This window comes from Echiichthys vipera (assembly GCF_963691815.1).
Source record: "Echiichthys vipera genome assembly, chromosome: 22".
Classification (NCBI taxonomy): Eukaryota; Metazoa; Chordata; class Actinopteri; order Perciformes; family Trachinidae; genus Echiichthys; species Echiichthys vipera.
Window position 1 is genome coordinate 16757927 of NC_139847.1, and position 22663 is coordinate 16780589.

A 22663-nucleotide genomic window follows, 5' to 3' on the forward strand; every position below is an offset into this window, starting at 1 on the left:
TACTGGACACTTCTGCATGGGCTTCCCTGATATTTCTGTGTGTAAATGCACTCGTGTATATATGCAGTGTGAGCCGTAGCATGTGAAGGGTGAACGTCTGCAGTCATTCTCCACAGCCCATTGTGGCGACAGTGCTGATAGAGGTTCAGTATTATAGACCTGGCAGAGTTATCAGCACACGTTTGAATTGCACTCATTTCTATCCTCAGCTTATTATCTCACACTTTGACCTTGCATGAAACTGGGGCTTTGAGAAGATGAGCTATTCAACAGATACACAAAAACACAAAAGTATTTATATTAACAGAATGGTGGCATACGCAACCCATTCAAACAAAACTTTGTTACTTACGACTCTCATGTAACTTACATTACGAACGCCAGTTAAAGGTAGGGTAGGCAATTTAATTTTGGCAATGTTGGGGAAAACATTAACTTTCCTCGTATTGTTATTCAAGTGTTCTGAAAGAAAACTATGTTTCTGCACCTCCTCTTGGCTCTGTTTTCAGACTTTGGAAAATCTAGCCTATGCCGGTAGACTTTAGCCAATCACAGCGAGAGAATGTTCCTTGGCTCAGGACAGAGAGGGAAGAGCTGCGGGAAGAGCTCTCACTCTGCTTCAGATTCTGTTTTATTTTCTTTTTACATTATTTAGCTTTAAGTCTGTTATGTAATATAAGTATGCAAGTTAAAATTAATAATCTTGACTTGGTTCCATATGGGACATGAACTGCAGTCACCTGGTTAAAAGTCTCTTTAACCAAATCACACACCACAATCTCCTAATGCTGACTTTGTCCCTCTTTATATTTCATCATCTCACTGCGTCATGGACAAGCAGTTGCTATGGTAGTTGCTCTGAGTCTAATATTGCTGCGAATGGGTTTACGTTGGATTCAGTTGAAGCCTGGAAATTCTAATACAGACGCTATAGGTTGACTTGTGCATTGGTATCTGACAGAGGGCTGTGACAGAGGGCTGTGACAGAGGGCTGTGACAGAGCGTCGGTAATTGACGACATGGGAATGAGAAGGTTCTAGCTTTCAGCTGGGCAATTTGAAGACATTTTCCCAACATGGATCTGATATGTGGTCTGGCAAAACACAAATCGCAAAACAAGAACCAACTGAAACACCAGCCGAATGCAGGAAATGGGGCTGGATTGGGCACATTTTAAGGAAATCCCTAGAAACCAACGACAAAAGCAAGCCAGGAGGACCCAAGAACAACTGGAGAAGGTCGGCGGAGGCAGAACATCCTGAAAGGAAGCACAGACGATCGCTGAACCTCGTACAAGCTGGAAAAAGGTTCATGAACGACCTATGCTTCCCAAAGAGCAAAATGGGTTGGATATGTGTGTCTTTGTACTGGAAACCCTGAACATGATGCGGTTGTAAGGATAGCATGACTTCAGATGCCACAGAAGTAGGGCACAAAGTAGAGACACAGAGTAGGTGATGGAAAGAAGGTGTTTCATATCTTGTGTAACTGACAACATATTGTTATGACCCTTGAAACACATACATTACCTTTATAAAAAGGAACATGAAGGATTCAAGAAACAGCAAGATCCAAAATGTATTCCCAGGCCTTCACCTTATCGATCATAACATTCGAAGTCTTCAAGTCTCAGTACTTCCCTCACCATTTCTATGGCAACAACATCCATCTCTATTTTTTCTCTGTCTAATTCAACACATGCTTATCTTTTCATGCCTCAATCTGGGCTCAAATTCGACACCAGCAAGACAGAGGAGCTCTTTCTCTGCTCAAACTCGTGAATTCTATAACACGTCTCTATCACTATTGACAACACCTCACTGCTTCTGCCAAGAAGTGTTTCACTTCACAGCATCTGTGGAGCCGAGTCTTTCAGCATCTGTCATTTTAATTCTCATACAAACAGTATATTCACTTTAATGGCTCGGAGACCTCTTTACTCACACCATGTCATCTTTGCTCTGCTGAATGATGTGTTTTCTGCTCTACTACCTGCAATTTATTTATCTCTCTTACTTTTTTGCACAAACATATAGATAGATCGATATCCATGGATCCCTGTCTTGATAAATTACATTAAAATGCCTTAAACCTGCATTATTTCTGATGTCCACTGGTTATAAAAAGAAGTCTGTTTTTTTAGAAGTCCGTGGGAAAATGACCCCTCTTCTCAAGTGATTTACCTCAGTAAACATGAGTTTATGGTCTCAGTCACTAGTTCAAGTCTTCTTCAGTACAACATAATGCTTTAGAGTAAAACACACATGTTGTTTTAGCAACAAGATAGAGATTTAACGATACATGATAATGTATACATTAAAATAGACGTTAACTTGTCTTTGGGTGTTTTCATTGTTAAATTCAGAGGAATTTTACCACAGTTAACATTGTGCAGATGCAGCCTTAAGCATCTGGGGGTCCATTTCAAGTGCCAAAGTGGGGCCCAATTCCAGGGACTATATGTTATAAGTTAACAGGTTTATATACATATATAGTGAACACATTTTCTTTATAAAGTAATTTAATGTCATTGAAGATGAATAACATGAATGGAGGACAAAATAATTTAATCATTTGGCTCTTCCAAACTTCCCGACCAAATCAAATTCTAACAGTAAAATGAGGTTTGGACGCTCCCCCGTTTTACAGCAACAGTAGTGGCTTTAGACTGTATGGTAGCAACGGAGTAGCTACTGCAGAGCCAAGTCCTATCCAACCCTGCAAACTGCACTTACTGGGTCCTGCTGCCTGTCCACCTCCTCTTTATCCTTTTCCTCCTCATTACCACCATAACTGGAGTCCTCCTGTGTCCCAGCATCACTTCCACAATAGTCACTGGACTAGACTCATAACAATGGTAACAATAATGAACTTTAATACGTTGCTGTTCTTTTCTTTTTAATCTCCACCACCACCCTTTTTTCTTTTTGACATTTTTGTTTTCTCTGTGTAACGAGGGTCCGGCTGAGCCAATTATATTTGAAAAAAAGCAGAGCAGGCCAGGTTGGGAGGGGCCATTCGGCTGCTCGCATCCAGACAGTATTAAACTGGCCCAGCCAGTCCATGACTGGAACTGACATCTGAAATTGAAATTTGACCGCAGACCCGTTTGGCCGTTCAAGAGCTCTGCTGACCATCCAGTCCTGGGACATGTAAACAGCATGCACTCATGAAACACAAGTAAAGTGACAGTAGAAAAAAGTGGTTGAAATATGTGAGCATACAAGTCTGGCCCTTTTGAGGGCGGGGCCTGTTTCAATCGAAACGGGTAAAACATAACTTAGGCCGACATGGGCATGTCGGGACCATTCCGTTCAGTGTGCTAGGTCAGATCCAATTCTTGCTTTTTCTTTATTCCTTTACTTTTCTCTCTTTGCCTACTGCCATCTACCACAGTGTGTTTTTGGATTGTACCACTGGGAGGTACCAATTGGGAAGTTAGGAATCTTACAATTCTACACACAGTGGCTTTGATTCATTTTGCATTTTTTTTCCTGGATACTTTTAAAATATTTGTTCTTACAACTGCAAACGACTTAGAACAGGGATATTGAAGAGAAGTTCTTCCCATGACGAAACAATTACACCCACAACCCGTTTGAGTGTCAATTCTGTTAAATTACATTATTTTGTGTTTATTTGTGACGGGAAAAACAAAATCAAATTTTTATAATTCTATCCGGGGATATAATGCAGCTTGAATTCCACCATTATTACCAGACATAACACAGGACAAGTGGAATGACTTTCACTGCACCAAATAAGGGAGAGTGGAAAGAGGTAGAGGAGATTTGACAGGAAAGAAGAATAGGAGGAGAGGTCAATTACAGGATAAAGGAGGCATGAAATGAGCAGGAGATGCCACCGATTAACCACTGCGGCTCCCAACCACCACCAATCATTCTTTGTCCACAGAGAAAGTCGACCCCCCAATCAACTCCACGCTCCACCCTGCCTACTTGTTCTCCCCCCAAATATATCTCCATTGTCATAACCCGTAGCCCATTGCCATTCCTTTACCCCATCCCACCCACTTCCTCTTCCTCCCACCCACCCACCGTCCCAATAGTGCAAACCACAGATTGGCGAGCACCAACAGGTGCCTGCCCCACAGGCTTCCCAGTACAAACACATTCCACCCTCTCGTCACTCCCAGCATGCGCACCCAATCAGGCCGAGGTTTCACCCATGGAGCCATGGCCACAAAGACACCAAGGGACAGGAGAGAGGGCTGAACAGTGTGTGCTGCTGAATGTGCCAGCTAGCCGCAATCCAACTGAAGGTGTACATGTAGCTAAGAGATAGAAAGGTGTGTCTCTTCAGGGCACTCCGTCTTAACTCCAGGTGAAGGCGTCACAGTGTTTTTATAGCGGAGAGCTGGGCCTTCGATTGCACATCAAAGTGTAAGATGTCATGATTGTCATGACTGGACAAATAAGGAGGATGATCATTCATGTGAAGATGAATACATTTATCATTGTATGCGGCTGTCTTTGTCTCACTTTTACTGGTAAGTACAATTTTATGGAATGCTTGTTGCATCTTTGACTATCTTCTCTGTTTTACATGAGCTGATTTAAAGTTCTGTAGAAAAAATGTGATCAATCTAAATGTATTTTGAATTTGTATGTAAGACATGAAGCACTTGTTGGCACTAATTGGTTACAATTACCAACTCAATAACCTTTGAACTAACCAAATATACAGCTCCTGTGCCTTTTGGCTTAAGGTTTGACAGTAAGAGATGGAGAGAAAAGGGGGAAAAAGGAAAACAAAAATGTTTTACTGCCTTTGACTTTGACCTGTGACCCCATATCAGGCTTGGGAAACAAACAAATGCCTTGTGCCTGCTGGTGACCTGTGGTGCAATCTTTCCATTCCTGTCCGTCCTAACACTGCTACCTATCTCCTGTTGGGCTTCCCAGAGGAGAAACCTTTCCACCTCCATTGGCAAGCATAAAAATTGAAGCATTCTGCAGTCAGCTCCAGAGATCAGATTAGATAACAAACAACCATCTCACACCACCGCACTCTGCCTGTTCAGTTACATTGGTATTGATTCCACTTCCTCTGTGATTTTTTGTTGTTGATAAAATCATAATTAAAATCGATTTGCGATGACTAGTTCTTATCTCAGCTGAAGGGCTTTGACTTTGACCTTTTGACCACTCAATGGGAGTGGAGAGGAGAAAGCTGCCTTGCTCTGGTTTGTGACCTCCACAGGAGCTGTTGTACCTGTATCGTTGTAAGTCCTTCAGCAAGGGTAATTTTACAACTGTATTTCCCCAAAGAGGAGCCAAGAGCAAGAGAACAGGGAGGGAAGAGAGACACAGAGGGGGAAATCCCAGTGGAAAAAAAATAGTCTTTGTCCTGTCAAAGATGTATATGTTGTTCCTTGTGAAAGCAAAAAAAAAAAGCCAAGACTCTCCTGCTCTGGAACATATAATGAATCATATTAACACATCATTGTTTGTTAATCAGAGTCTATTTTTGTCCCTGATGGAGCTGGTATCTGAGACATCCCTTTGATCCCATTCCCCTGCTGCATATCAATTACATTAGCTCAGTCACCTTTGCTACCCATCGTACGCCACCACCACCTGCCCTGCTGACTGCTTCTTTTGCATGTCCTGTCTGTCCTTCTCTGTCTTTTCCACATGTTGTTTTGTCACGTATTTGGAATGAAAGTCAGTCCATCATCAGTAGGTATTGAGGCACATTTTTGGATGCCTGTCATCACGCAGAGTGCTTTGAATACTTCAAATTTAATGTTGAATGTCTCCCCTAAAAAACAACCCCATAGGTCATTTGTGCAAGCAGCTTATTACGACCCATTTATTATGACCCACATTTACATTTGTTGTTAGGTGGCCACCTGTAGTGGCAGTAGTAATTATGGTGGGAACAAACGAGGAGGTGACGTTTGAGGCGACAAAGTGTGCATAGGGAGGAGGTCGGGGTGGATGGGTGGGTCGAACAAGCACTGAGACTTTCACCCAGAAGGGTGCTGTTCATGTCATGTGTGAAACCAAAAGTCAATGTTCAGTTATTATAACTTAAATAAGTAAGTTATCCTGTAACTTAAAACCGTTTTGACCGTTTGTCTAAACAGCAAGTTTATAAAATAAAGTGGCAGTGTAATGGAAAAGTGACACGTGATGGGTTCAAACTTATGTTTCTTTACATTGGACAAACGATTTGCGGCCTGTGAAAGCCAGATATTTTTTTCACATCATGATAAGAGTGGCCTCGGCCATTCTGAACATGTTCTCTTACCTTAAAGAAGAGCAAAAATAAGAAAACACTGATGAATCCCAGACATCGATAGCAAACTCTTCTAGACCACTGAATCCATCAACTTCACCGAGTTTAGAGAGTATTGTGAGAGTATAAGTCTTTGGCATTTCTGTCTGATATCAGGCAAGCTTCATCTATCATTATTACATAAATTCAAATGTCAAAATGAAAGCGTAATGCCGGTGTAATATCATCTCAAGGGTCTTTTTTAGCAAATTCGGCCATCAAATAAGCCATTGAAACAATTTTTTCGTGTATGAACGATTGAGGGAGATATCCTGGAGGGCCAGTACAACGCCGGCTGTTAGCTAACACTAATTAGCCAGGGGCAGCACGTTGAAGGCATTTAAACGGCTTTTTATTTTTTTACCACTAATACGGATTCAAATAATTGTGAGTGAACCTGGAGTTTAATAAAAGTATGTTTTGAAAGACTTACCTACTGGCCCTGGTACCAGCTCGTCTCGTAGTAAAGTCCATTCAAGTCCAAAATGTAATCCAAAAGGAAGGAGCCCATTGGTGCTTTGTTTTAAGGGACTTGTCTCATGTAAGGTTTGGTGTTATTTTGAGCAGTATTAGTGGTTAAAAAAAAAAGCAGTTTTAATGCCTGCACCGTACTGCCCCGAGCTAATCACAGTTAGCCAGTCCAGCTCCCAGATTTCTCCGTTAATTGTTCATAGATGGAAAAAATTGTCTCAATGGTTTATTTTATGACCAAATTTGTCGAAAAACATTGGGATGATCGTACACCGGAATGACGCTTCAAGGTATCTTGCAAAAACCTTGAATTTATCATGTCTCACATATGAGATGTTATATCTCACGTTTTTATGCCTCTGCGCCTGCGACATCTGTTGCCTGAGGCATTATGTTTGCCTGTTGTCTGTTCAGCCGCCTGTCCCATTCTTGTGATCATGATTTCTCAGGAACCCCTAGAGGTTAAAGGTCACTGTGACCTCGCAAAAAGCGTTTTTTTGCCGTAACTCAAGAGTTCCTACATTAATTCTGACATTTCACACAAATGTCTAACAGGATAAAATAATGTTTGGTCAGATACGGAATTGATGACACTAATCTTGAAACTGCAGTGATTGTTTCGATCTTCTGTTCTGTCGGGTTGAAGATGTGTGTGAAGCATCCATTCTATTTTATTGTGAGATTCAGTGAGGTTTTTTGTCAAGCCAATTGTTACCTTGTTAAGGCACTCTCACTGGATGAAAAATATAGATCCAATCTTCCCATTTTTTTTTTTACTGCTTTTTAGTTTACAATCCGCATTTTTATTTCAGGTAGCTCTTGAAATATTAAGTACCTCTTCCCCCCTCATCACTGCTGTCTCTTTGCATCGATCCTTTCATCCAGGAGCCTCAGAAACAGAGCGGAGGCTCCATCAGAAGCTGTTTGAGAACTACAACATGAAAGTTAGACCAGCTCATTACTGGGAAGAGAAGGTGATGGTTCGAGTGGGGATGACCCTCTCCCAGCTTGTCAGCTTGGTAAATTCAAATACATACACACGGATACACACATGCAAATACATCTGTATGAAATATTTGAGTCTTTTCCATAGGCTATCAGGTTGTTTTTATGAAGTGATCTTAAGAAAATGCCGCGCTATTCTTCAGCAGTCCAGATCACTGCTGGGTGAATACCTAATTAGTTTCCATATAGCAGGTTTGAAAGTAACAGCAATGTCACACACAAGATATGTTGGCGTCACTAATGTATCTCATTGTCTGTCTCTCTCTGTCTCTCTATCCCGCTACAGAATGAGAAGAACGAAGAGATGACAACCAACGTGTTCATGAATCTGGTATGAGAATGAAAACATTCATCTTCATCACTGACGGAGCCACGCTCTGCTGCTCCGACTCCTGTCTCCTCTCTCTCCACTGCTCTGTCGCTCTGCCCTCAAATGGACTTGTCACTTTTCATAACCACAAATTATTTCTTGCCTTATCTCTCTCATTGTCTGACCCGCTCTTTCATTTCTGTCCCTCGCCCTCGCTAATTAGAAATCAGGGCACTTTGGGTGTTTGTGACAGTGGTGTGAGTGTCATTGGGATATAAATTCCATATCAAAGGAAAAACTAGGATGTAGGATGTGTGACAAAGACATGTCGTCCTGTCTGCTCCACTATCCCTGTAATTCACTTCCTTTATTTTTCCTCGCTCCCTTTCTTCCTTCCTTCCCAGGCATGGACAGACTACAGGTTGTCATGGAACCCAGAGCAATATGACAACATTGAAGTTCTGAGGATTCCTCCCAACAAAGTGTGGCGTCCTGACATCTACCTCATAAACAAGTGAGTGATCTGTCTGCAGTCTGTCCTTACAGGATACACTGCACACTACAGCATGGCTCTAGAGATGGCAATGTCAGCCTGACAGTCAATCGCTCAGTCCACCACTTGTTCATAAAAAAAATCACTGAGATATTAAGATATATTAGTTAACATATACAGATATGCCCTGGATATATGTTTTAAAGAACTGCAAGGTCATGGTATTGAAACATTTCTAAAACATGTCACATTTGTCTTTTCTCCCTACAGTAATGATGGTCAGTTTGATGTGGCTCTTTACGTCAACGTCTTGGTTTACAGTGATGGAACAGTCAACTGGCTTCCTCCAGCTATCTACCGCAGCTCCTGCTCTATAGAGGTAATGTCTGTATTCGTATGGCAAGTTAGGAAGGACAATTTATGGCTTGATTGTACTAATGTTAAATATGTTCATGGACATTCATTCAATTGTATTTTTAGTGATAAAATCATCGCTGAAGTTATCTCAGGACTGGGGAAACATGACACCGAGGCCTTTATTTCAAACACCATGCATGCATTCTATTTGAGTCACAGTGGACATCCTGGGATTTCTAGTGATGCCACACACATGGGCGTGTGGCCAACAGAACACATTGTGTCAGAATGGGGGGAACAAAACATTTTTTGGCAATAAGGGAGATAAGTGAGTGACTATATTATAAAGCATGTTCATTTTAAGCCTTCTAAAAATACACATTTTAACCCATGTCCTTTGTCGGGGGCATTGGGACTTCTTCCCTTTTTCAAGCATATTCAATAAATAGGAAACAGAGCACTGAATGAGGTAGAAAAGATTTGGATGAAAAGGCATAGATTATTTGTTTTTGGACATGCACAAAAAAAAGTTAAAAGCATGTACATACCTTAAATATGGCATTTCTTAAACGTAAATGTAATTGTAAATTTACTGTACTATATAAATACATTTTTGTGATACATTTATAACATTCAAATTACTTAAAGTTGTCTTTTAAGTTCCTAATGAAAGCATTTGGCACCTCTTTGCTGAGTATTCCAATTGGTGTGTCTGTGGCGACATCCCAGCAGTTAGTCCGTTGGCCAATCTCGTCACGCCGGTAATGCTGCGTTCACCTGTAATCGGAAATCAGGAACTTCCAACTTCTGAGTCGGACTTGTAGTATGGGCAGAAGAGTAATAGGGACATGTGTATGGATTTAAGAGGGGAGCATATAGTGGACAGACCGGAAGTAGAGAGGTGAATGTGTTTCAATAAAGTTTACAAAAGAGCAAAAAAAAAAAAGTCAACACCTATAGTGACCATGAATGTGACAAGATGAAGGGCTCTGGAAGATCAGGCTCGCCTGCAATTACATCTTACTGCCAAAGAGGCCGCTAGAAACAAGATATCTCAATTCTTATGGAGTAAAAGTTTAAATCATGTTTAAAAATCATGTTTTCTTCTGTGTCTCAGGAGGATAGAATAGGTCTAGACCACAATCTAAGAACCCAACAATTCCCCTATCAAAGTTTGAAGAGAGCCTGGGAGAGAGAGAGAGAAAGAGAGAGAGAGAGAGAGAGAGAGAGAGAGAGAGAGAGAGAGAGAGAGAGAGAGAGGGAGAGAGAGAGAGAGAGAGAGAGAGAGAGAGAGAGAGAGAGAGAGAGAGAGAGACCCAGAGATCCACAGTGACCACAATAATAATTCTGAATGTCCACTCCCACAGGTGTCGTACTTCCCATTTGACTGGCAGAACTGCAGCATGGTTTTCCGCTCGTACACCTATGACGCCTCTGAGGTTGAACTGCAGTACTTTCTGGATGATGAGGGCAAAGAGATTCAAGAGATTGTAATTGATGAGAACGCTTTCACTGGTTGGTGCCTTCAGTGACCTCATCTAGCACCTATTATCCTGTTTTTCTTTTTTTTTCTTCTACCGTTTTATTTCTTTTTGGCCATTGTAATGCATGTCCTGAACATTTAAAATAATATTATGCATACATATTACCGCCTTTCCATCTTTCTCCACAGAAAATGGAGAATGGGCCATCTGTCACAAACCCTCCAGAAAGAATGTCAAGGAGGACCTGTACGAGGACATCACCTTCTACCTCATCATAGAGCGAAAGCCTCTTTTCTACATCATCAACATCATCGTGCCCTGCATCCTCACCGGCGTGTTGGCTATATTTGTCTTCTACTTGCCTCCTGGAGCAGGTCAGCACATGTGACATGTTTTGACGCTGTGACTACACATCACTTCCAAGATGAGACTACCCCTTGATACAGTGTCTAATGTCATGACAGGAAACTAGTCTGATACAGACTACTTTATGAGGCAACGATATATAAAGGATTGATATATTTTGGATGGAAGGAAAGGGACCATGGCGAGCCATGTACTTTGTCAATCTTTGGTGTTGTGTGGCCAGATTTCAGAATGATGTTTCACTGACACAGCGGAAAATATAGATTCAACAAAAAGCAACAGAATTGATGGAACAATTATGGAATTTTTGGAGCATACACTCGATTTAGGTCATCTGTTGGACAGTCCTAAATCAGGCAACTGCCTTTTTACCTACAACAGCTACCTTCTGCCTTTTCCAACATTTAGATAAAGCCAATTCATTAGTTGCATATACGTCAACAAATTGTCATGTGATCACGTCTTAAAGTTTGCCCTTGTCGACATGAAACAGAAGCTAGAAGATAATTCATTCTCCCTGTTGTCTCCAGGAGAGAAGATGACTCTCTCCATTTCCGTCCTCATCGCCCTCACTGTCTTCATGCTTCTGCTGGCTGACAAGGTCCCAGAGACTTCCCTCGGCATCCCAATTATTGTCAACTACGTCATGTTCACCATGATCCTGGTCACTTTCTCTGTCATCCTCAGCGTAGTCGTCCTCAATCTGCACCACCGAACTCCCAGCACACACATTATGCCCAACTGGGTTCGAAAGGTGAGGCTAGATTTGACAAATTCCCTGATATCTAGGGGTGGGACCAAATATTAATATGGCAGTATATCATATTACTTTCTTTTGTCGAAACATTAGCTATACACCGGTAATAAATATCAATATTTTTATTAAAGAGAGATATTAGTATTTCTATGGTTAATTTTTTTGTCTTTTTTTTGTTTTCTGTAAATTATATATAAGTCATTTTACTTTGAAATGATGACATGATGACAGGCACAAGTGGCAGTCAGTGTGTGTGTGTGTGTGTGTGTGTGTGTGTGTGGCACTAAGCTAAGACTCTATGCACTTTATTGTGTATTGTTCCATTCGTATAGAGAAAAATATATATTTATTCCGTAATGAAGGTGATATGAGATAGTTAGTAGCAACAAGCAGTTATTTTAATACAGATAGTTTGAGATAGTACTCTACTCTACAGGAGTTTAGTAATCAAGGAGCGACTGCCTTGAGGGGCATCCATAAATCCCCCATGGAGTCCAGACACTATGGAGGCTGATGAGGCTTACTGGGCTGAAGAAATGATGACTCGGTGGAAACTGGTGGTGATGTGGAGTTGGAGGATGTGTGTAGTGTCAGAATGAACGTACTAGAGGCGGGAAGAGAATATCATATCTAAATCTAAATAGAGACAGTATCAAAATGAAAGGCGGACCATGTAGGTTTGTCGCTCTGCTGTGATGAACAGGTGATTGACATCCCCAAACAATGACAATGAGGACATGATGAATGCGTAGGCAAGAAAGGAGAGAAGGTGGGATGTATGAGAAATAGATTACGGCTTATAGTCTCCCTGATTCTGTGAAACTGGCACCACGATGCAGTGGAAAAATACATAATTCCTGCTTTTTGCCTTTTTAGGGCTATTTTCCCTTCTTCCGTTACACACAGAGATCTGGATGTATTTTACATGGTTGTCTTTTAATGTATAGACTTTGGCAGAATTGTCGTACCGCTGTATCGCAATGCCAACATGATAGTATCATGAGTTGATTCCCAACCCTACTGTTCACCCATCTAGGCTATTTCAATGCCTGTGAGAACCCTTATGTCCCTGATTTCTTTACTTCCAGGTATTCATTCACATCCTGCCCAAGTACATCGGCATGATGAGGCCAAACCCAGAGGAACCTATGTTGAAGGAGAAATCTAGTGATGACTCAACCATCCGGAGCTTCAATGGCAGGCAGCCTGGAGGAGAGTACTTCTTTCGAGAGATCAACCCTGATCTAGTTATACCCTGGAGAGACACGTAAGGACACATTTGTTAACTACCACATGCATAACTTAATCAGCTTAACCATTCCTACTGTCTCCTCCAATATCCGACTCACTAAAGAAAGGTTATCCGGGTCATTTAAGGAAACTGAGAAAACATTTTTTGTGTGAAACATCCTATAAAATAATGCACGTAATGTCTGAAGGCTCATGACCGAAAGAATGAGGATGGGTTTTCTCAGGAGGGTGGCTGGGAGGAGGCCTCGGGGAAGACCCAGGACTAGGTGGAGAGATTGTATCTCCACACTGGCCTGGGAACGCCTCGGGACCCCCCAGTTAGAGCTGGTTAATGTGGCCCGGGAAAGGGAAGTTTGGGGTCCCCTGCTAAAGCTGCTGCCCCCAACCCCGGATAAGCAGTTGAAGATGAGATGAGATGAGATGTCTGAAGGCTTACACATATGTCTTGAGTATAACAAACTTGATTGGAACATAAACCGAGCTTTCCTGGTTTGAGTCATTGAGAGAGATGAACTGCCAAATGAGTTACAGTGCCTATAGTCTTACCTGTCAAGACCGTTAAACACCACAGACCTGCAGTAAAACCCATCAGTCATTCATCCTGATTCAGCCACGCTAGAAGTACGATAATCTGCATGTTTAAATGGATTGCCATGAATGAATGTTTGTGACTTGGTCATCCCCTGGCTTTTCGTACCACCTCGAGGCTGACATTTGTGGTTTGAAACAAAATGCCTCAACAATCCAATGGAAAGTCAAAACATTTAATTTAGTGTGTTTAGTGCTATTTAGCAAGCGCTAGCATTCTAATGTGCTAAATGTAAACAGCGAAGATTACCTGTGAAAATCCGCATGTTGGCATTGTCATTGTGAGCATGTTAGCACAATGACATCAAATACAGCTTAAAGCCATTTTGTTGGAACTGTTGGGACTTTTTGATTAAAAGTAAAAGCACCAAACTGGGATTCCAACTAACCACTCTGTGAAGTGATCCATCAGGTTTTCTTTTGTGGGGCCATTGTTGGTGCAATTAGCTCTTGCTACTGTGTTTCTGTACTGCCATTTTTAGAGATCTCCCGTTTATCAAGCAGTGCATGCAGGAGGGCAGCGTCTTTTTTCTATTTTCTGTTGATGGCATTGAAGTGTCTGTAGCTGGTGCTCTTTCTATGTCTGTTCTTTGTTCTTCTGCTTGGCCTACTGTACCAACGCTGGGTGTATAGATCAATAAATCATAACGCTTTAATGAGCTGAGCACTTGACCGTATAACAATCTGTTAGGCCTATCTAAGATGTTGCTTCTTACTGTACTGTCCCTCTAGCCATGCTGGCTTCACTCGGGCTAATCTGCCAGTAGACCCCAGCCTTGCCACCCAGCCGTGGCGTCATAAACAGCTCCACAGTTCTGTGAACCAGACCCTTTGCTGGGCATCTCTCATCCCGTTCCAAAGGCATCGTATTCAGCCAGCTAAGCCCCACACTGCGTCCACAGTCGCCAGCCACTAAGCCTCTGTTTAGGTTGGACATTAGGGGGTAATCCCACAGAAAGGAGGATTCAGGGAGGGTAAAGAATGGATGTGCGGCAGGGAAGACTGGTGATGAGTGATCGGGGCAGAGGATGATTGTGTTGTTTAGGATGTGGAGGAGATGGTGTGTCTTTTAATTTATTCATCCCTCTGTATCTTGTTGTTCCATCAGAGGGCTAGTTAGAAGACAGGTGCTGTTCTTTACAACACATATCTCTGCATGTTTAATGATGCTCATATGTATTTAGCTGGTATCACTGTGTGTGTAATATTCTTTGTTTCTGCTTTTAATCCCCCATGATGAGTGTCTGAGTACAGTTTATAGTATGAATATATTTAAAATAGGGATATCTACATGTAAATAAATCTAAACAGTAACAGTACATGAGCTTGTGTGTGTGTGTGTGTGTGTGTGTGTGTGTGTGTGTGTGTGTGTGTGTGTGTGTGTGTGTGTGTGTGTGTGTGTGTGTGTGTGTGTGTGTGTGTGTGTGTGTTTGTGTGTGTGAGTGTGTGTGTCATAGTGAGAGGGGCTCCATGTTTCTGCAGTAATGAATACAAGCCGTGGAATGTGAATGGCATCCAGCATGTAGAGCAACACATAGCTCAGCCATGAGCTGTGGACACACATGCATGCAGACACACACACACACACACACAGAAAAAGTCAGAGAGAGAGAGAGAGAGAGAGAGAGAGAGAGAGAGAGAGAGAGAGAGAGAGAGAGAGAGAGAGAGAAGGAGAGAGAGAAGGAGAGAGAGAGAGGGAGGGAGAGAGAGAGAGACACACACACTGACACACACACACACGCAACACCATTCCTACAGGAGCTCTTAGTAGCTCCTTTTTATTGCCCTGCGGTCCATCTGTTGTCGCGCTGTCTCTCTGTGACCCTGATAACTTGTCCTGCTTCTTCACTGACGCCTTCCCCTCTCTGGTGCCAGAGGTTCTGCACATAATTAACATCATGTACAGCCTACAGTATACGCACTACATGCATGGACTGCAAGGACTGCAGACATGTACTGAGGTGTCAATCTGACAGGTGCACTGTGTCGTGCCAGACTCCTTCAGGAGGTGACCCTGGCTGTATATCAATGGAGACCTCTCTATCTCTAATGTCCAATCTTTAATGTGTTTTGTATTCTTAACCCTCATCCTACTGACTACATCCAATGACCTCTAGTGGTTGTGAGAAATCAAACTTTTTGAAACCCTTATTTTATTTACTGTTTAATTCCGTCACTGACTGCTGGCAGAAGGCATTTCTGGCTACAAGCCTTGTTGGCCTTTGCTGTGGCTCAAACACTAACATCCATTGAACAATTTGGTCTTATTTTGTAATGGAGTGTATGCAGATTAATTCCAAACATTATATGTTATAATTCACTTAAGTTAGGCAGGATACAAGATGAGTGGGTCAAACGCACACGTCCTTTACCAAGGAGACTGGAGTTCTCATGAGCAAAGACACAGAGACACTCCTGGCTGAGATCTGCACTCCACTGAGGGCACTTTTCTAGTTGTTTTCTCTTTCTGTTTTAACTACTTTTTAAAAATACCCAGGACCCCAGTCAAAAGCACCTCAGCTGTTTTTTTTTTTTTAAATAGATGAAATAAAACAGATTCAAGTTGATTTCCATCTATTTAATTACCTTTAAGTTAATATCAATCAAATAGCGAGTTAAAATAATGGTGACTTACCATGTGTTCTGGGTTTTTTGCTTCAGATGCCATTAATTACATAATGTATAATGTTTGGAGAAGAATTAAGCCATACTAATGTACATTATTTCTATGATAGTTATTTCTTACAGTAGTTTATTCATGAGTCAGTAGGCTTTGAATGATAAATATGGTGGTAGAATGAGGGTTAATAGCTGTTTATTTTAACACATGAGCAAGTTAATGGATAGCTGAGCAAAGCTAACAATGAAGAAAACTGTACACTGAATAGAGAAAGCTGACAGAAAGCTGAGAAATGAGCAGAATCATTTGATTCCATGTGTTGATGGGTTAATCCGGCTGTACACTAATGCAAATGACTGTCACAAGGACATCATATGAAGGGATAGCAGAAACAAACGATGAAGTTATCTTTGAGTCCACTAGTTCTTACTTATCATGCCATCATTTCAAAATAGAGTTTGGAATTAGAAAGGTTCGGATTCATTTTAACATGAATATTTTGGCTTTGATGAGGGTATGTATAAAAAAAACACTGTGTATTGTTAAAAGGATCGACTCTAAGTATATGTATGGATTATAACAATGAAGAAATTAAGTTTCATCATGATCAGCCCAGTTGAAATAAAATGGCTGTTCTATAAACTTTAAACTAATATATAACTATCATAAAATGTAGAGAGGGTATAGAAAATACATCCAAGTTTTACAGGAGGTGAGCGGTGAATGTGGTGATGGGACGCACAAGGCAGCAAGAGCAGATAGTTAACACCCTATTTAAGTGTCCGCTTTGACCTGTGTAAGCGTGGTCGGGCGCGAGCGTCTGTGACCTGACCTCATATAAGAACAGTATTTATTGTTGGGTCAAGTATGCATGAATAAACAAATAGTGAGTTTGAATCATTTAAAAAAGATGGTGTGAACTTGAACTTGGCACAAACCAGACTGCACGTTCCGTTTTCACTTGATCAAGGATACAAAAAAGTAAAAATTGTAGAGGTATATTTAAAAAACAATATCCATGGTTGAGCAGTTACGGAGTTACGCACAAAAGCATGAAGGCACTACAGGAACGCTGTCGATAACACTCTCTCTCCGCTCTTATGTTTTGGTTTATGGAACAGCTGTGCGAGGGGGTCAGAGGTCATGGCAACGCTTGAACGTTGCCCCAGTGTTGTGTCAGTGTGCTGCTGCTGTCACTCAGCTGTTCAGAGGAGCTGCATGAAGGAGCCTGCAGCAGTGTTGCTTGTCAGTGGCTAGAGGGCACCCAAGGGCACATACTGTATGTTATGAAGTGACAACACTGACTTCTACATCTGTACTTGTCGTCCTACACTGGACAGCTAATGTCAGCGATGGTTTGTTACAGTAGAGGTGAACAACGCTGTGCTAGTGACTCATGACATTCGCCACATAAATCTGAGCTCATTGAGCATTTGTGAAGGGGGTCGCTGCCTGTTTTCACTTCTTTCAGAGGACATTCGTCTAGATATTAGAAGGACAAATCAGAACGTGTTTCTTTTGGAAACAGCAACTTACTTTGTTCATTCATTCAGTGTAATTAAAAATAATAGACTTAATTAAAATAAACTGATATATATATATATATATATATATATATATATATATATATATATATATATAATACAGTTCATATTCAGATGTGAACTATATGATACTTTATTCCTAGAATTTGTAATATTTACAACATGCACCTTTTTGTAAAATTTTCCACATCTCTTTACATTTTTCTATCATTTATACGATTCAATAGCTGATATCCTGCATGGTCCATTGTAATTGCACCTCCCTGTATGTATATTTGTTTCTAGATTTATTTTAATTTTATTATGTGTCCATAGTGCATAACACAGGTTCTGTCTTATCATATGACAAACTTGCTAAAATGATAATGTAGGACAAGACAGTGCTGAATTCCTTCTGAAGTACATGTTTTATGCCCAATGTTTGATGTTTTTTTTTCTTTATGTATAAAAATAAATTAAAAATAAATAAAATGAAGGGAGGTAATAACAGGAGAGTTGGTGTAACACATACATATTTGGTTGGCAGTTAGTAATAACAAATTGCATACAAATATAATAAACTGTCTTTTTTCAGACATAGTTTGACATTTTGAATAATACAGTTACTAACTTGAGTTTGTCTGATGTGAAGATTGATACTACTCTAATGTCTGTCCACTTAGCTCAGCACAAAGACTGCAAACAGGTAGCAGGGGAAATCCGACATATGATTGTTAGATTATAAATGCTTGTAAAGAGTACGACTGCCATTTTTTCCAGTCTATACGAACGCACCAGCAGGTTCCAAAGCTATGTAAATGTCTTGGAAACTTGGAAAATAAGGACTTAGAACTGAACTTAATTCCTTACTCCAGCATTGTTTAAATGTTCTTTCACTACTTTCCCACTTCTTTCTTTCTTCAAGGTGTGGGAGCACGGTGCATCTCCAGCGGTTCCCGAACACTGACAGCTACTGTCTGATCCTCCCTCCCAACCTGAAGTCAGCCATCTCTGCTGTGACATACATGGCCGAGCAGCTGAAGAAGCAGGACACGGACGACACGGTGAGAAATGTGCTCGACACGACACGCACTGTCAGGCGGCTTGTTATTCAGTCTGTGGCTCCTGAGCACAGGGTGTTCCAAACATGCCCCAGCGATGTTCATGTGTCATTGCATACATACAGTACATTGCTGATTCAGGGCTTACAGTAAGTGCTTTTGTGTGTGTGTGTGTGTGTGTGTGCTCCCTCCAGATGACAGGAGACTGGCAGTACATAGCCCTCGTGGTGGACCGCCTCTTCCTGTGGTTGTTTGTCATCATCACCACACTGGGCACCCTGGCCATGTTCCTGGATGCCAGTTTCAACTATACACCCGACAACCCCTTCCCATAGAAGTCAAAACACAAATAGAAACAGTCGGAGCTCAATTGATTCTTTGGTTGTCATTTCTTCTTCTTGGTGATTTCTGAGATCACCGGATGTGACTTTCCATGACTTTATTCTATATTTCTCTTCTCTGAAATGTTTTGTAAGCAGGTAGCATATCTGCATAAAGTAGAACCATGTTCACATAACCTCCACAACAACAGAATCCATGTATAGAGTTTTAGAAGGTTTATGCGGTAACTTTTGCTGGTTTTGCATTTCTTTTTTTGTGTAAATCATGTATTTAACACATTGTGATATTTGATATTTGAGTCTAAACACTTGAAATACATTCTCCTCAGAAGTGAGTGTGTTTTTGCCTTCTCTACTTTGTGGAACATGTAGGAAACTACTAGTTTTGTCCTCTCTAAAACAGTGATTACAATTAATGATTGTTATGTAGGCTTGTGAGCAGTAGGGGGCAGTGACAGTTCAAAAGATGAGAACACCGTTGTTAAAAGGGGTGCAAAGATACATAATTCCATACATATGAATATAAGAAGGTTTAACACTAATGTTCTGTTTGGGGTCCTGGAAACCTCTCTCAGATACAAGTAACATCATTATGTGAGATAACAATATTAATAATATATTTTTTTTATTGGTATTCAAATAATGTGTTTACCACAAGCAGAACTCTGATCCCTCTGTTTCACTCCAGTCATCTTTGAACACTTCTTCCAGTGCTCACTGTTGAGACTGTTTCTGTCCTTCACTGACAGATTATGGAACCAGTGCTCTACGGACAGTTGGAACCTAGAATATAATTAAATAAATGGCAATAGAAGTAGCTACTATAAAACATTTTTATGTGACTAAAGGCTTTAAATCTTGTAAAACTAACATCGACTCACCCAGTCGTTCTGCCACAGTGAAGGAAACACTGATGTTTAGAGGCCCTATAGCCACAAATACTCATTCACTTGTGACTGTGTGTTCGCAGAAATCAAGAAAAGAATTTGGTCTGATGATTGTAGACGCCTTGAAGCATACTACGGCGTCAGGAAGTCGACAATGCTCTTACAGAATTGACCTATTTGGGTTCAATACAGTGCTGACACAATAGTTGCTTAAATTTAGGTCCAAAGGTAGGGTCACCATAGCCAAGACTTGCTGGGAATTCAGTCAAATGACCACAAAGAAACACAATAACCTCATAGGTTGCAACTTCAAAGACACACAAAACAACTGGAAACTAACACAACATAAATTTAAAGAGACACAAAATAACTTTAAAGAGACACAGAATAACTACATAGAAACAAAAATAAACTGCAAAGAAACAAAAACCAACTACATAGAGGCACAGAAAATACAAAGACACACAAAACAACTACAAAGAAACACAAAACATCTAAAAAGAAACACAAAACTGAAGTTGCATGTCTGATTCAGTTTAAAAAGATGTATAAAGAAGGAATTTTCATAAAGTACAGAGAGGAAGAAGGAAGCCTTTATCACAGATTATAAAGATGTATTTAAAAAAGAAGGGAAAAAAGTGTCTAGGCAAAATATCTAAACTCTATATTATGAAATAGATGTAGAAAGCATTTCAGTATGTGGTAAAGTTTGAAAATGGAGAAGGGGTAGCATTAAATAAGTCATTCTTCTTGTTAATCCTTTTAGACATGTTAAACTGTTTAAATATGTTGTTGGTTATTTTGTGTTTTATTACTGGCAAAAAAACAACAACAACAAAAAAAGGTTATTCTGAGTTTGTTATTATTATTGTTTGTTTGTTTTTTACATTTACATTTTTTCTATTTATGTTGTTATTCCTTTTTTCAAGTTTGAAATAAAAAAATTAAATAATTAATAAACAACTACAAAGAAACACAAAAGAACTTCAAAGAGTAACAAAAAAAACTACAAAGAAACAAAAACAATTACAAAGAGACACAGAAAAAACTACAAAGAAACACCAAACAACTACATACAACCGCAAAACAACTTCAAAACCCATACAGTGATATTTAAGTGACACTTACACTGGCTTTAAAACAACCCATCAGTATCGTATCAGCGCTATATTGACTCAAATTGGGTCTATTTTGTATCAGTGGTTTTTAGTATAGTATAGAACAGTACTGTTTACAGTGTTGGGCTTAATGCACTACAAAAGTAATGTAATTACTGTAATGCATTGCTTTTTTCTGTAATGCGGTAATGTAAGGCATTACCAAAAAAAAGGCTAATACAGTATTTTACTCAAATCTTAGCATTTTTAACCTGATATGAGGTTGTGTTTTGTTTTTATAGAAATTTGCCAAAAACATTGTGAGATTAGCAGAGGAGAAAAATCCATGCCAAGGAGCTACTTCCTGTTGTTACTGATGAGTTGATGACTGCGGCAGCATCAGACCCAACGTTGGACAAAACATTTGCGAGATGGAGATACATCCTTTACTTTCAGTTTGTCAGAGACAAGAACATGAAGAATATTATAGTTAAGTGCACTTTGTGTGCAAATCCAAAAAAAATCGATCTACTTCCCTGAATAGCACGTCATGTCTTTAGACGTTAGGTTACAACACAGTAGGCTCCAGCTCTATTGATTCAAATATGAATGGACCTAAAGTTACAGTATCTCTAACGTAATTTACCAGACTTTGACCTTTTGTCTGTTCTTGCCATGATTGTTCCTTGTATCGGCCCATGAGCCATCAATGCTGCTATTATATTCTACTGTTTTTAGCCTTAAGCTTAACTCAGGCAGCTACCACATCACCCTTCACTGGATGTGTAATGTGCGCATTAAGCCTAATAAACTACATTTAGGATGCTCAATCCATGTTTCCAGTCATTTTGGTGAGAGTAACTTAAAAGTACCTTAAAAGCCTTACATTTCAAATACAGTAATATTATAATGTAACAAATTACTTTGAAATGACAGTAACAAGTAATACATAATGCATTACATTATTAAAAAAAACCACTGATAGTATAGAATAGTATATGCTGGTTCTTGTGTCTGGTAGCTGATTAGGTTTGTCTTACACTACAGCATAGTTCACTAACTGGCTGACTGCGGTCCGAGTCCGGACCCAGAGGCAATCCTGTACGTACCCAGATCTATAATCCATTTATTATTACGGTAAATGAATTTGACGGGCATCTCTGGAAAATCCTTGGCAAGGAGCTATTGTATTTATTTTCTCTTTTTTTTTTAAAAATGCAGCACTTCTTCAGAGGGATTGTGTATATGTGCACTTCAATACTAAGTGACAAATATTGTCAAAATGTTAATGTTTTATAACATGTTTACTTATCTGTTATTTACGTGCAGACGCTGATGCGACTTCTTCAACATATAACACACTAACGCAAGTTAGACATGATGTTCCGGACCTTTACTTGAATACATTTTCTCTGACTTGACCTCTCCGTGTTTTAATTGAGCAGCATATACCGTAGCACATTCCACAGGTGCACTGTAGTCATGCTCATGCTCACTAAGGTGCAGCATAAAGCCACTCTGTGATTGTATTCATAGTGTCCAACTGTCCAAATATGCTTACACCCTGCATGAAGCACTTGCCAAGCTCTTATGAGAAGAGTGAGTCCACAAGACCAACAACACAATCTATTGGTTCCGTCCTGCTGCTGCCGCACAAAAGCCAAGTCTTGTTGCATAAGAAGAAAAAGACAGGGGACACGTAGAGAAGGGCGCCATCCCCCTCATTTGTGCACTCTGAGCTTTTCAGGG

The 22663-nt window shown here is 40.4% G+C and overlaps 1 protein-coding gene across 1 annotated transcript; it reads left to right on the forward strand.

Moving 5' to 3' along the window:
- Nucleotides 1-4461: 4461 nt before the first annotated feature.
- On the forward strand, nt 4462-18924 carry chrnb1l (cholinergic receptor, nicotinic, beta 1 (muscle) like; the record flags this gene model as incomplete). Its single annotated transcript, XM_083937489.1, has 11 exons — nt 4462-4510; nt 7660-7793; nt 8066-8110; nt 8494-8603; nt 8853-8961; nt 10307-10454; nt 10612-10797; nt 11320-11543; nt 12635-12813; nt 18454-18592; nt 18784-18924. The coding sequence occupies 11 exons, from the start codon at nt 4462-4464 to the stop codon at nt 18922-18924; spliced, it is 1464 nt and encodes a 487-aa protein (XP_083793615.1).
- Nucleotides 18925-22663: the final 3739 nt, after the last annotated feature.